The sequence below is a fragment of the Stegastes partitus genome, unplaced genomic scaffold (assembly GCF_000690725.1).
Source record: "Stegastes partitus isolate 25-593 unplaced genomic scaffold, Stegastes_partitus-1.0.2 Scaffold585, whole genome shotgun sequence".
In the NCBI taxonomy this organism is placed as follows: domain Eukaryota; kingdom Metazoa; phylum Chordata; class Actinopteri; family Pomacentridae; genus Stegastes; species Stegastes partitus.
Genome location: NW_007578316.1, coordinates 86260 through 100117, shown reverse-complemented (window position 1 = coordinate 100117; position 13858 = coordinate 86260). Strand labels below are relative to the sequence as shown.

Here is a 13858-nt window from a genome sequence, read left to right as displayed (position 1 = left end):
TCCTGGTCCTCTCTTGTCCGTCTGCTCCGCCGGCAGTTCAGTTTGGTAAAGTCGGGGTATCAGGCTCCACCTCGGAAACAAAAGGCAAAAAAAAAAAAAAAAGAAGAAGAAGAAGAAGGGGGGAGTGTTGCCTTTTTTTCCAACAGGGGCGCAGGGATGGAAAAAGTGGGACTGCAAAAAAAAAAACGAGAGTATAAACACACTGGTTGTTAATCACAGGAGTATTACACGTCATACCTGTTGCTGATAAAGATGATTTTGCACCATTTAAAAACATATCATGCACATCTTTTTTTTAAATCATCTCTTTCAGATCCCACCTTTTATCCTCATGCATAAGCTGCCAAATGCATTTGTAATTTCTCACCTATGATGCATTTTTCCCTCATGGCCATTTCATGTTTGCACACCAGCAGCCCATAATGATATTGCCTCAGCAAAGTGCCTCTACTGTAATGTCTAATCAATATGTGTCAATAGTGCCAGAGTGTCTGAATAGGAATGAATCAGCACTTCGACTCTGCTGTGCTTGCATTTGCGAAGTTAATTGACTTGAAATTTGAATAACTGCGCCGCTCCGAATGCCGAAACGCCCGTTCAGCCACACAGATGTGTCATTTTTCACCAAATTGCGCCCCGTAGGCGCCATCCAAAGCATCATCTGGGCTTCTGTGAGTAATTTCTATGAGCGGCGGAGCTCCTTGCAGGGGGAGGGGGGGAGGTTTGGGATCAGCAGGAGGCCATACTGACGAACACAGGAGAGGCATTCCTGTTTTTTTTCTCTGCTCATAATGAGACACACAGGTGGATCCTCGGAAAAGAAACAAGCCTGTCGAATCCCAGCCACTATAGGGGGGCAATTTCTCTTTTTAAACTTCTTTTCAAAAGCCCTAATTGTCTCTCAGTGTTGCCCCCTTAAATCAGGAGCTTTGAGGCTGTATAACCCCTCGCTGACTGAGCTCTGCAGGCATTCAGGGTGAGCTATTAACTTCAGTCATTACCGGGAGAAAAGGCTGAAAAGGAGATTCTGATGAGTGATGAGCAGCCAGATAAGTGTCGCACAATGACGGATGAACACATGCATGTTTACGGGTAGAAAACAGATTGATTGTGCAGCGTAGGCCCAGTGTTCTGCTGTCTTTAGTTTATTCTTTGAATTTTACACGCTTGGTCTTTTGATTTTTTTGCAAACTTCTTGCTGTAACACTTCACAACGTGTCCGATTCACCTGGATCGCAGTTAAATAATGACTATTTTTAGTTGATCTTATCGATTTCCTCCCACTTGGTGAACAGCGGTCCGTAACTATTCAACTCGTGATGAAGCCTTTATGAGTCTGTTTTTACAAATGACTTCACTCCACAGTCGTATTATTTTTTATCAGTGCATTTTTTTCCAACCACTAGATGGCAGCAAAAGCAGGGTTTTCAGCCCAAGTTCCATTACTCCAGTCTAATGATTTTGCCTCCTGAATAATTGCAACGAGGATGTTCTGTCTCCTTCAGCAGCTCACTGCACTGATTAGCTGTCGCCGATAAATGATTCATCGGCGAGATCCTTTGGTGAGCCTCTTGCCTTTTTAGGAGACTCACTCGAGTAACCTGCAACGCTGATCAATATTCGTTCTTTAGTTTTCTCCCACAACGGACAAGACGGGGAAACAAATCTGGAAACGGGGCTGTGTGGATGTTATATAGATGTTCCAAATCAACAAAATGGGTTTCAGTGCAAGAAGCTGTATGTTTAGGATTATAAGAAATAAAAAAAAAAGATAGTGAAACAGTAACATGACTGGAAAATGTTATGTGCATATGAAAGAGTACATCTATAAAGTGGGAAGGAATGTTAATAAGTGAGTGTACACTGTGTTGGTGCACATGTGCATGCAGCCAGAGGAGCACCCCGTCGACTTTACAATTCATTTTCAGTCTTTCCTCTTTCCTTTTGTTTCCAAGTGACTCAGGCTAAAGCCATTAGACAATCATTACCGACCGCCGTTTGATTACAAAACACTTAAGGATAATTGAGGCAAATTGGTATATGCTTGTTAAATGTAATGAATCGATTTAATTTGTGGTTTCAGCGCTGCTTAGCAGTGGTTTTACGTTAAATCGTGATTATGAATTCTCTTTGTTGCAAATGTGCTTTTAGTTTAATTATCTCCAAATCACGGTGACGAGGGAACGTGGCGTGCAGTTTAAACATTCCAGATACTGATCGTTTCATTAGGCTGAAGAACGTCAAAACAACGGCGCGGCAACGTCCGTCAGGCCGCTGTTTTGCTCCAGAATGAAATATATGGAAAGTCACCGCCGTGAAATGTGATACAAATCTGGATACCGTCAGGAGGATTAAGCCGAAAATCTCCCGTGATTCCCCGACTTGACACTTTCCTCTGTAATGCCGTCAAAATTTGCACTTGCAGTTGCAGCGAGCTCGGGGCAAAACCTGGAAATGGCACAAAATGAATTGTCTTCACCAGGCGTGAAGGAGCGGTTGACAAACAGCGGCAGGAGCAGTGACTAAACTGTCAGCTGGTTTCTTTTCTTAGTCGGTATATGAAGACGTAAACGTCCAAAACAATCCCCGGAAATAAACCGCAAGTCTGTTTAACTAAATAACTAAAGGAAATGAAAGAAAACACCGCCTGCCCCTAAAGTCCAGACAGTATCCAAGAACTTAATCCACATACCAGACCAAAGGCCTTATATTACATCAGAAAGTACATTTAAATCAGTCCCGTCTCCTGGAAACGATGATTATATGCAACAGCAAATATTCTTTAAAGCAAACACAACGCTGGCTGGCTTTCATTTTCCATTAAAGTCAGTCTCCGCTCATTGATTAATCCCCTAAAAATTCATTTCTGTTCATCAAAATTACATATTTAGAAGCTTCTTTTCCATGAACATAATCCCTGACTGCTGCACGGTGGCTCAAATGTAACTCGACTCTGTTGCTTCCTCCAGAATGTGCAGGTTTTTAAAGCCCCCCGTGCCTCTTTGACCCCTCGGCCCTCCACCTACAACTCAAACACTGCAAAGCTACACGATGGCGAGTGGTGATATTGGAATAGTTTGAACCGGAAATTGAATCTAAAGCAGAACCAGACATGGAAATCCTGAGTCCTCCATCTGCCGGGACTGGTTCTTTACGTTTGGTATGTATAAAACCCTGGTAATCTGAATTTGTGTTTTGGAGACTGGCGTGCTGCAGCTTCAAGAAACAACATGCGGTTATGTTAATCAGGATAAAAACTTAGATTTTCGACAGAGGGGGAGTTTAAAAGGACAAGGGAATGTCAGTAATTGACACAAGTTGCAGAAATGTTCATACTGAGTCATTATTCGATAAGTATTTTCCTTTTCATCAGCCAGAATATCCGATCCATCCGTCCATCATCTATACATCGCTTAATCCTCACTAGGGTCATGGGGGGCTGGAGTCTATCCCAGCTGACTCAGGGTGAAGGCAGGTTCACCTGGACAGGTAACCAGTCTATCACAGGGCTACACTTAGAGACAGACAACCAAGCACACTCACATTCACACCTACGGACAATTTAGAATCACCAATTAACCTCAGCATGTCTTTGGACTGTGGGAGGAAGCTGGAGAACCCGGAGAGAAAGATCCCGACCTTTTTGGTCCACCTTGTAACCCCAAAATATCCGACCTTGCTGTACAATATCTGCTCCAGTTGTTGTGTTCATGCTCATTTTAGTTAAGAAAGATTGTTGTGTGTTTCCTAAAGAGAAAGAAAAAGTGCTTCATTTGTTCTGAGAAATGTTTCCTCGGATCATAATCTAGGTTGCAAGAATATTTGGCACCACGCTGTAATTGAGAAATTAATAAACATGTCATTTTTAAGATCCACAGCTCTGTGATGAAATATCCAAAACCTGCTGAGGATCCTTCCTCGTCCATCCGTCTGATAAAGGCCTTTTCTTCTGGCGCCACGCTGGAAGTCACATTGTTTCTGCTTGTTCATCCCTCCGACGTCTTCCAGTGTGTAATCAACATAACAGCCTCAAAGTGCCTGATCACATTAGAAATTCAGATTCCTTGTTCAAACAGGAGTGCCTGCTGTCTGTCTAAAGTCTCCCCCCTCCTCTATAGAAGCTCTACGAGGGGATTGTTCTGACTTAACACGTAGAGTTGTGCTCGGTTTATTGTCACAGTAATTCAGCCAGATGAATCTTCGCTCTTCTCTCTCATCTGTTCAAGGACCTCTCGTCTCCTCGCTGAAGGGCTGCAGAGACCACTTTGGTCCAGACTAGGACGACTCAAACCGAGTCAAAACCAGACTAAACTGTGTTTGAGACAGTCAAGGCCGGCAGGCAGACTCAACGGGGGAAAAAATCAAAAACTAAATAGACTTTTTACTTGTTCCTCCAAAGCTTTGGTCTTTTAATGTGGATGCATATGAATATTCAGCCTGCTGGTAGTTGCTTGTAATTCAGGTGATCTAATCGTTTAAACGCATTCAGCCTGCATAACAGTGTCATGTTGTGAACAAAAGCTCCCGTCTTCACCGTCAAATTTCCCCAAAACATTCAGAGAAACAGCCTGAAATTGACCTAACGGCAGATGTGAAGAGACCATAATGTTCTCGCTGGTGTGTGTGTGCATGCCAGTCATCGGGTGGAGGGGAGTGGCTTATAAACACCACTTTAATCTGCCCCTTTGGCTTTCCGTCCAATGGGAGCAAATACTTGTATTAAAATAGATAATATGACAGGCCAAGCTGGGAGGGAGGATAGCACCCGCCAGACAGACCTATATAACAGATTGAGACATGCAGAGGTAATCCAAAAGGGTTTTAAATCTCTACTCATACACGTGATTATCATTTTTTTTTTCTTTTTTTTTCTGGGTTATTCTGGGCAACTGCATGAGACGGACGAAATTATTTACTGTCCAGTGATTTCAGCCAGAGCGCTGCAAGTCTCTAAACTGTGCTACAGCGAAAGGCGGGTAATTCATCGGTTAACATTTATCTTATCACTCTCGAGTGCGATATTCTGGTTTTAACGGCGAGTCAGCACTGAAGGATGGTGAGCTAAGGAGACAGAAAATGCCAGTAAACGTCTCGGGAGATTCATCGGTGGAGGTGCACCGCGCTGAGAGAAAACAGGCACCACATACAATCCTTCGTCTTGACAAAAAGAAAGAAGACGGATGCACATTTGTGTGGCTGGCTGCCAGCTGTAGCTTTGTTGTCTTGCAAAAGGGGGCAACAAGGCCACTTTCTGTCTCAAATTGAAACACACAATGGACTCACGGAGATTAAACGCGTTTGCTTATGCAAGAAAGTGCGTCGTTCTCTTGCCAGTTTTCCAACAATGGAGTCATTTCCGACCAAGATCCACGGAGAGATTGGTTTACGGATGATTAGATTTGTTCCTCTTTTTTTTTTTTCTAATTTGATAACATTCCAAGAAAACAATTCAAGGAATTGTACACGAGGCAGGTTTACATATCGGCATTTAATGACATAAAATGAAAAAAAAAAATCATTTACAAGATTGCAAATAACAAACGAGTCAGTGGTGTACGTGTGCATCATTTACATCCTCCTCTCCTGGCGATATGAAGCGTTGCTTTGTGCGTAGTGCATCTACACAGCTAAGTTTACACGCAACAAGAGTGCCGTGTTTGAGTGACACTAATCCCCAGAACTAGATAAAATGATAGAATAAACCGAGCACACACACTCAAACGCCCTTGACCTAAATATTTACAAGGTAGCATTGATCAGGTGAGCATTCTCTCTGTCGATGGTGAGAGTGTTTACCGAGGCACATGTTGTTCAGTGTGTTGTGTGAATATAAAAAAAAAAGAGAAATCATAGCATCTTCTGACACAGCAAAGAGTAAAGTAATCGTATAGTAAGTTAAGAAAAGAAAGATCAGACGGATCTGTTTTAAAGTATGAAATGGGAGAGCATACATTCCTATGTACATTATGGGTAACTATCAGTCCCTTTACACTGCTACGTTTAAAGTAAGTAGTACTCACAACAAAACAAAAAAAACCACATTTCCAGTGCCTCAAAACATACTACAAAGCTCTAAAATATCCAAACTTTTAACCGTTAAGTTGAGAAATTATTTGGCTAATCTATTCCAAATCTTTATTGCACATGTCAAAAGCTTTATAGTCACATATTCACATTGAAGAGTCCAACGACCGGTCCGGAACCGACAGTCTTCAAGCAGAAACAGCAAAGGGCAAATGTTTACTTGGCTTGTATTGGCAAGTGAAGACAAATGTGGATGATCAAACAAGCACCGGGTCTGTCTTGAAAGTGTGATAACTGTGTCGAATTCAAACTGTCTTCATGTGTTAAATCTGTGACAATTAAAACAGGTTTATAATTACATGCTACATTAAAAAAAAGTCACCTGCGTTAGGTAAGTGTTTGCTTATTAAAAGTACAAGTGGTCGAGAACAAACGCACAGTCGATCGTGAGAGACAACTCTGCCCACAATCTGTTAACATCTTTCTATTCCGGGATCATGAGAAATTCATTAGTTGGACAACACGGCCAAGTGGTTGCTGAGATGTAACTTTCGGCTCTAAAATTAGAAGAGGACTGGCACAAGTGCAACAAACTGGCTCTGATTTGACTTCTAAAGGGGCCTTTGAACAGAGGTCTCCGTCTCTCTGTGTCCCAGTGGAAGTCCATAGTGCAGAGGAGCTCAATATGAAGACCCCCTTTTACCTTTTCACTGACTTTAAATCAGTTTCATGGTAAACCTGCCACCATCGCCTCCGTCCCCTCCTCCTCCGCCCATGGAAGACCGAGGAACAAAGTCAATAGTTGCTGTGTGCTTGATCTGACCTTTGCTCTGGCTCCAGAAAAACATGAAGACAAAACAGATGGCCACCGAGCTGAGGAAAGACAGGAAGCCCATGGTGGTGGCGATGATTAGGGTCTTTGCATCAAACGGGTATGGCTTGGCCATTTGAGCTGAGGAGTTGGCAGCTTGGGAATTGGAAGGCTCTACCCAGCCCTCCTCTGTGAAGAAAGGGATGGTTCGGTTACGCGGGAGGCCCTTCACATACAAGCCAACAGTCAGGCTGTCGTTACCAGCTGCATTGCCGGCCAGGCACTGGTATGTGCCGCTGTCCTGAACTTGGGCAAAACGCACTTCTAGAGTCCCATTTGGTAAAACTCTGATCCTTCCTGTTGGAGAAACCACATTCTTATGGGATGAAATCCAGGAGATAGATGGGGATGGATCCCCATCGGCCTTGCAGGAAAAAAGAACCGTAGTGCCCTCCTCTACTCTTGCCTCCTGCGGCCTGCGGTCCATGATGCGAGCAGGGCGGCAGGTGAACAGCTTTGGGAGTTCCTTCTCTGAGAAGTCTCTGAATTCACGCTGCCTCACCGCATCAGGAGAGGAACAAGTAGGTTGATGTCCATCAAAGTTCAAGCGCAATCTGCGACGAACCACCCAGAGAAGTCGACAGTCACATGCTAGGGGATTCCCATCTAACCGCAACACCTGAAGGTTCCCCACAGAGTGGAAGGCGCTCTCCTCCAAAGTCGTGAGCTGATTGGACGTCACATTGAGCATACGAAAGTAGGCCAATCCCCTGAAGGCTCCCGGCTCTATTCGTAGCAGGCTCCCCCCTGCTAGGTGTAACTCCTGGAGTCTCAGTAGGTCCCCTAACAGGTTACCTTGGATAACAGTGATGGGGTTGTAGGACAGGTCTAGGAAGCGTAGATACACCAAGTGACGAAGTGCTGAGTAAGGAACTGCGCTAAGGTTGCAACTACTAATGACAAGCGAAGTCAAATTGAGACCAATTAGGCTGTTGCCAGCCATAGTGTCCAGTGCTGGCCAGTTTGTGATCAGGAGGCTGCGCAGACGGTGGAGCCGTCTGAAAGCATTGTTGGGCAGGGTAGAAATGGTGAGGCGTTGCATGCGTAGACGTGTCAGACTCTGGAGCTGGGACAATGCCTCAGTGGGAATGGAGGTCAGGTTGCTGCGATCTATATTGAGCTCCTGCAGATTCTGCAGACCAAAGAAAGCCCGCTGGGAAATGAAGACCAAGTCATTCTCCCCAGCCTCCAGTGTTTGCAGGTTTACCATTTCTTTAAAGGTGTAGTCCAGGAAAACCAGAATCTCATTCTGGCTCAAATCCAAAAAACGCAGACCGGACAGACCGGAAAACACCCCAACTGGGATGATCTTGAGACGGTTATTCTTAATCCGAAGTGTCCTGAGACTCTGTAGGCCCTGGAAAGCCTCTACCTCAATCATAGAGATTATGTTATCACTGAGGTCCAACTCTTGAAGTTGCAGGAGGCCAGAGAACTGGCGGCGTCCCACAGTCTTAATCTTATTGTAGGATAAATCCAAACGTCTGGCATCACTGGAAAAGCCCTCTGGCACTGAATTTAAATGTTTGCCAGAGCAGATGACTTCTTTAGCCTCCGGTCGACACAGACAGCGTGGAGGACAGCCTCCTGCAGATACGCCGAGTCCAAACTGGAGCAAGATACTCAACGCCCCCCATCGAACAACTGACTCCACAAACATCTTACCCCCTGCCTGAAAAGAGACAAAAAACAGTGATTTAAACATTTAACAAGATGCCGTTGCATAGACAGTTGTTTTTCAAAACCAAGTATAAGCTCGTGTGAAGACGTACCGTTTCAGTCTTGGAGTGCAGATTTTCATAACCAGTGGCAGTCAAGTTGGGATCAGACTTGAGTTAAGCCCTCTGTAGAGATGTTTTTCTGTCAATAGCATGCCCTTTAGAGTGGCCTGGACAGAACAGAGAGACACAAAAACAATCCTTATCAAACTGATGAAAAGTATGCCTTTAAGGGCAGAGTTTAATTTGACATCCCGAATAATGACTCAAGCTATTTACCCACAACACTACACTGATTCAGAGTTACGTTCATAAGTTTGAGCTTTTCCTGAAATAGACATAACAACTATTAACCCCGTCCGTCCAGCTCGTCAGCTTGGTGTTCTTACTAATGGAAGACAAGGAGGAACCAGATGGAATCAGCACAAACACAACTTTCTAAGCAGGCTGTCCTGTCTCGGGTGTTAAATGATTTATTTTGTAGCAGCTGGTTACATGCAGAGAAGTGAAAGGGGCTACCAAAGTGGATCTTAAATGAAGGGAGGACAAACTTTTGCTAATCTTTTGAGCTTGTTCTTTGTTTTGTGAGGATTATAGCACTTGGCAGCGTACTAAATCAGTCCACCCCCAAAAGGCCAAGACAACGAAATGGCGACATAATTTCCAATCCTGACAACGGCTAAGTCCCGGCATTAACATTTGATATTAGGAACGAAACAAAAAAAAAAAAAAAAAAGTGCGCATTCGGGTAGCAGAGTGCATCCAATGTGAAGCAGATGTTGCAGCTGATGAGACTAGCCTACATCTCTGTATCACATACAACAAAATCCCTACTTAACTGATTAGAAAAGAATACATCTCGCTTTCTGTTCGGGACATTTTATCCTCCGAAAGACTGTGGAAGGACCATTAACAACACTTAACACCCTGGGAGCATCCGCATATGATGTGCCCTAAAAAAAAAAGTATTAGTGCGCCCGGGCCACATGCGCGACGCCTCTGACGGTGCAGATGAGGCCTCATTGGGATGAGAGCTCTGCCCCCTGGGCCAGCCATCTGGAGTTAAGGCCCGCTAACTGGAGTCTGAGCCAGCAACAGGGTGACGGTGGTGACAGATTTTCAAATCACAAAAAGGCAACTCAAAGTAAAGACAGGCATGTATGTGATGGTAGGGACAGAACTTTAGCTCTAAATAAGTCATGTTCATTACATTTACATTAGTTTGGTGAAGTTCCATAATTTATAATAGCATAGGGTTGTAGCTGTATTGGGTCATTAGTTAGGTTATTTTCTATAATTAATAACATTGTTCAATCTCAGCCTTAATATTTAAGTAGTATTTTGTATTATGTTTGTCAGGTTGTATCCCTCATATGTGAATAACTCATGTTTAATCACCACCATAGGCTCCTGACACCAATCTTTACACTTGTGAAGTTACTTTCCTAACGCCGGTCCTAATCCTTTCTAGTGAAGGACACTCAACCGCTGTTGTCTTGAATGTGCTATATATATATTTAATATATATATAAAATAGCTTGACTTGACTTTACAGTTTTTATCTTGCTATAGTGAATACTGAGGATCATACTTTGCACTTTGTAATTTGGTTTCAGAAGGTGCTATCCAAATAGCATTGTTGTATTTTATTTAAATGTTATTCTTCCTGAAGTTTCATCAGTTTTTTCTCCTGTTAGAGGGTAAAATCTGCTTTTTTTTCTTATTCAAATCAGGGGTTGGGTGTTTTGTTTTTGTTTTTTTTTGTTTTTTTGCTTATTGCAAATATTTTAAAGACAGATTTGTATTTGGGGCTACTTACTGCAAGTCACAGCTTTAATTTCTTTCATTTTTTTTTTTTTTTTAAATTGTCATTATTTGTGTTTATGTGCTAAACACAGTGTTATAAAACAATGACCCTGCAAAAGCAATTCTTTAATAGCAGTTGTTTTTCTTTTTTTTTTTTTTTTAGAAAATATTCAGTTTCCTAAATCCAAAACAGCAACAAAATAAAAATAAAAATCTAGATATTTAAGTTTTCTGAATTTGTTTTTAGATAACAACACTGCTCCAAAGTAAAGCAGGTTTGCAGAATGATTCCTCTAATTACGAACGGTTTTATAAAAATGCTGGCTCAGCCACAGTTTTATGTTTTAGAGTGAAATTCAGTAATAATGACTTTAATCATGTCCAATTACAACATACAGTCACCACATTTATTCAGTAGTACTACAAATCTGAAATAGTCAGTGGTGTTTTATGTCATCTCTTGTTAATTTAATTTCCTAAAATGTAAATAACATGTAAAATCACACCATAAATAACTCTGTGACGTCTTACGCATATTACTTTAACTACAAATACTGAAACTTTTTCTTAGGTTAATTAAAAACTGTAGTTTCAACTGGGCTTTTAAAAAGAAAACCTTTGCCTTGACTTGATTTAAATCATGAAGGTGGATCAAAATGAACAGCAGTGTCATGTCTTGAAGAGAAAAACAAACTGTTGAGGTCTGAAAAAGAGACGAAACCCTGCATGTGGAAATATTACATAATTACATTATTCTGTCGCTGTCGGGCCGCGCCGGTTGAATAAAACAAGTGCTGGGAAAGAATGTGCTGTAAATTATGTATTTCCTCTCCAACAGCCACCGCTGAGCTGGGACCTGCTACGTGCAGCAAAGCCAACAACCCAAAAAAGAAAAACACCCAACTCTAATTCCTGACATGGCACGATGTCCCACCGCCGCCGCTTCACGGGAACCTTGAACCGCATTCACAAAGTTTCCTTTCGTAACAAACCGACGATAACACAGACGCTCCAGAAATACAATCCGAATACTTAAAAATACCAAAGTGAGTCCAACCTGCAGCAGTTGCAGCTTCTCACTCTTCACCATCAGACGGTTTCCAGAGACCCACCCTCGCCGCAGCCTCTCCTCTGAGTGGCAGCGCTGCCAACAGTCCCAGAGCTGCTCGGTCTTTGTCTCATCCCTGTTCTTCATGCAAACAGCTCTTATACCGGCTGGCTGGCTGGGAGCGCTGACTCACAACCCAACACTTGTGCTTTTAGACTCCCAGGGACTTATGTTAGACCGATATATCAGAGTGCAGACACTCAAAACAGATACCAGAACTCGCCTTGTTTTTTTTATTACATCTTGGGCTTCAGCCAGTTAAAATTGGTCAGGGGCCAGTTTTTATTGAGCACACTGATGCTTTTTATTCATGTTTGTGTTTTAGTTACACTTGGTTTAAAGATTTGACTTTTGACCTTTTATTATTGAGTTTTTCTAACATAGTGAAGAACTTTATGATTGTTAAAAATTAAATTCCTCCTGGAATCGAGTGAGTTTTATCTTCCCGTGATAGCGACACTGCTTCTTCTCTCCTCCTCCTCATGCAAACATCAACTAAACATTGGCTTTTTTAGAACCTGTATCAGTCTCTGTAGCACACGGGTGAGGTTTCACAATTCGAATGCGTTGACCCTCTTCCTCTTCCTCCTCCTCCTCGTCCCCTGAGCTAAGTTGTCAGAGACACAGACTGGCAGGTGTGCGATATCTCCGGCTGGTCGGCTGTCAGTTGCTGAGCCCTTTGAGCCAATCAGGGACCGGGATCGCTCCTCCTCCACATCTCCGCGCACACCATAAAGCCGGAGTCCAGCCAAAGGTCGCGACCTCCGAGTCGCGGCCAGGACCGACCCCATCCGTCAAATTAGAAAGAAGCGAAGCGGGGGAGGGAATAAAAGCGTCGGCGATATCGTCGTCTATTTCTCGCCCTGCTCGGAGCGCCGTCACATGAGTGTCACGTTACGGCGTTAATTACCCTAACTATTTTCTATTACGCACGGCCGCTCGTTGGTTCCATTAGTGTTTCAAATTAGACAGTCGCTTAAGGAGCTGCTGTTGTGAGACGCTGACACACACGGAGGACTGAAAACACCTCACGGGGGCGACGCCGAGGGGGAACATGATCCAGACCTGCTGCATGTCTAATGAACACTATTTTAATAACCGTAATGTTTTTAGGAGTTGAGTGGTGCACACCTATTTCCAGGAAACTACCCTGAATTCGCATGGGAATTAGTTTCCACAACACTTCTTTGCATACCGAGCTCCTCAGATGTGAACCCTATAAATTACTGGAGCATCCTAGCTTCTAGTAACAATCAAACCCCCTCCTCTTGTACGTCCTCCAGTCGTTTCCTAGAAGGCTTTTCCTGTTTAATTCAATTTAATAATGCTCTTTGATCACACAGAGAAGTCCTTTCATCCCGTTGTTCTGCCCGGATACCGCCGAGCCCTAAACTCGTGCTGCAATTTGTTGTTCTCGCGAAAACCTTTTTTGCGTAAAATATCCACTTTCCTTAAGCCGGGCGGAGGCCAGCCCTCACCCAATAAACCCTCGCGACGCCCAAATGAAAAACAAAGCCAACGGGACTCGAAGCCAAACTTCCCTTCAGACGAGCCTCTGGCAGAGTCCAGCCGGCGTTTGGGCGGCTTCCCGCTGTCGCATAATTGTTTGAAATAATTCAGCTTCCCCAGTTTGCCCTCTCTCCGCTCTGTCATCACACGAAACTCATCAAGCCTCTCAGCCCGGGCCCTTATCGCCTTACATCAATCTGTGGCCAGTTGCCACCACATGTTAAAATTAGGACTTTCTTCGCCGGCTGAACACAGCTGCACATTTAGTAATTATTTGGCCCTACGGAGCTGCTTTCTGCTTCCCCCCGATGCTTATAATGATCGAATTACCAGCGAAATTAAAAACAATCACGGCACCAATTCGCTGGGCACCGTGTCATCAGTGTTTCTTGGCATGAAGGACGCCCGCTCGAGTGTTTTCATCGGCTCGCGCGGTGTTTGCTCGTTGTTGATACTTGTCATAAATGCTCGACTCAGCAACTCCAGCTCCTCCGTTATTCACATGATCACTTCTGCCCGGGATCGCATTCAACAAAGTGCTACAGCGAACAACAACTCATTTCATTATCTCGCTGCAGCTCTGCCAGAAGCAAGGAAGAAGAAGAAGCAGCAGCAGCGACTCTCCGTTAACTTGAGCTCCTCTTCTCGCCTGCGTTATGACTTCATTAGTTTTGACGGGGAAGTCTCGCTAAGAGCTCGGCTCTTTTAAGTTTCACCTTATCAGCTATTCCTCAACGCTCAATCTCTCGCTGTTACTTAGGGACTCGCAGCAGAATGTGAAACACCGCGACAGACAGACAGCGAGCAATTACTGAGATGAAG

The 13858-nt window shown here is 43.7% G+C and overlaps 1 protein-coding gene across 1 annotated transcript; it reads right to left on the bottom strand.

The window, feature by feature from the left end:
* Positions 1 to 5469: 5469 nt before the first annotated feature.
* lingo4b (leucine rich repeat and Ig domain containing 4b) lies at positions 5470 to 8555 on the bottom strand. Its single transcript, XM_008288958.1, has one exon. The coding sequence runs from the start codon at positions 8553 to 8555 to the stop codon at positions 6741 to 6743; it is 1815 nt and encodes a 604-aa protein (XP_008287180.1). The 3' UTR covers positions 5470 to 6740.
* Between the last annotated feature and the right edge of the window lie 5303 nt (positions 8556 to 13858).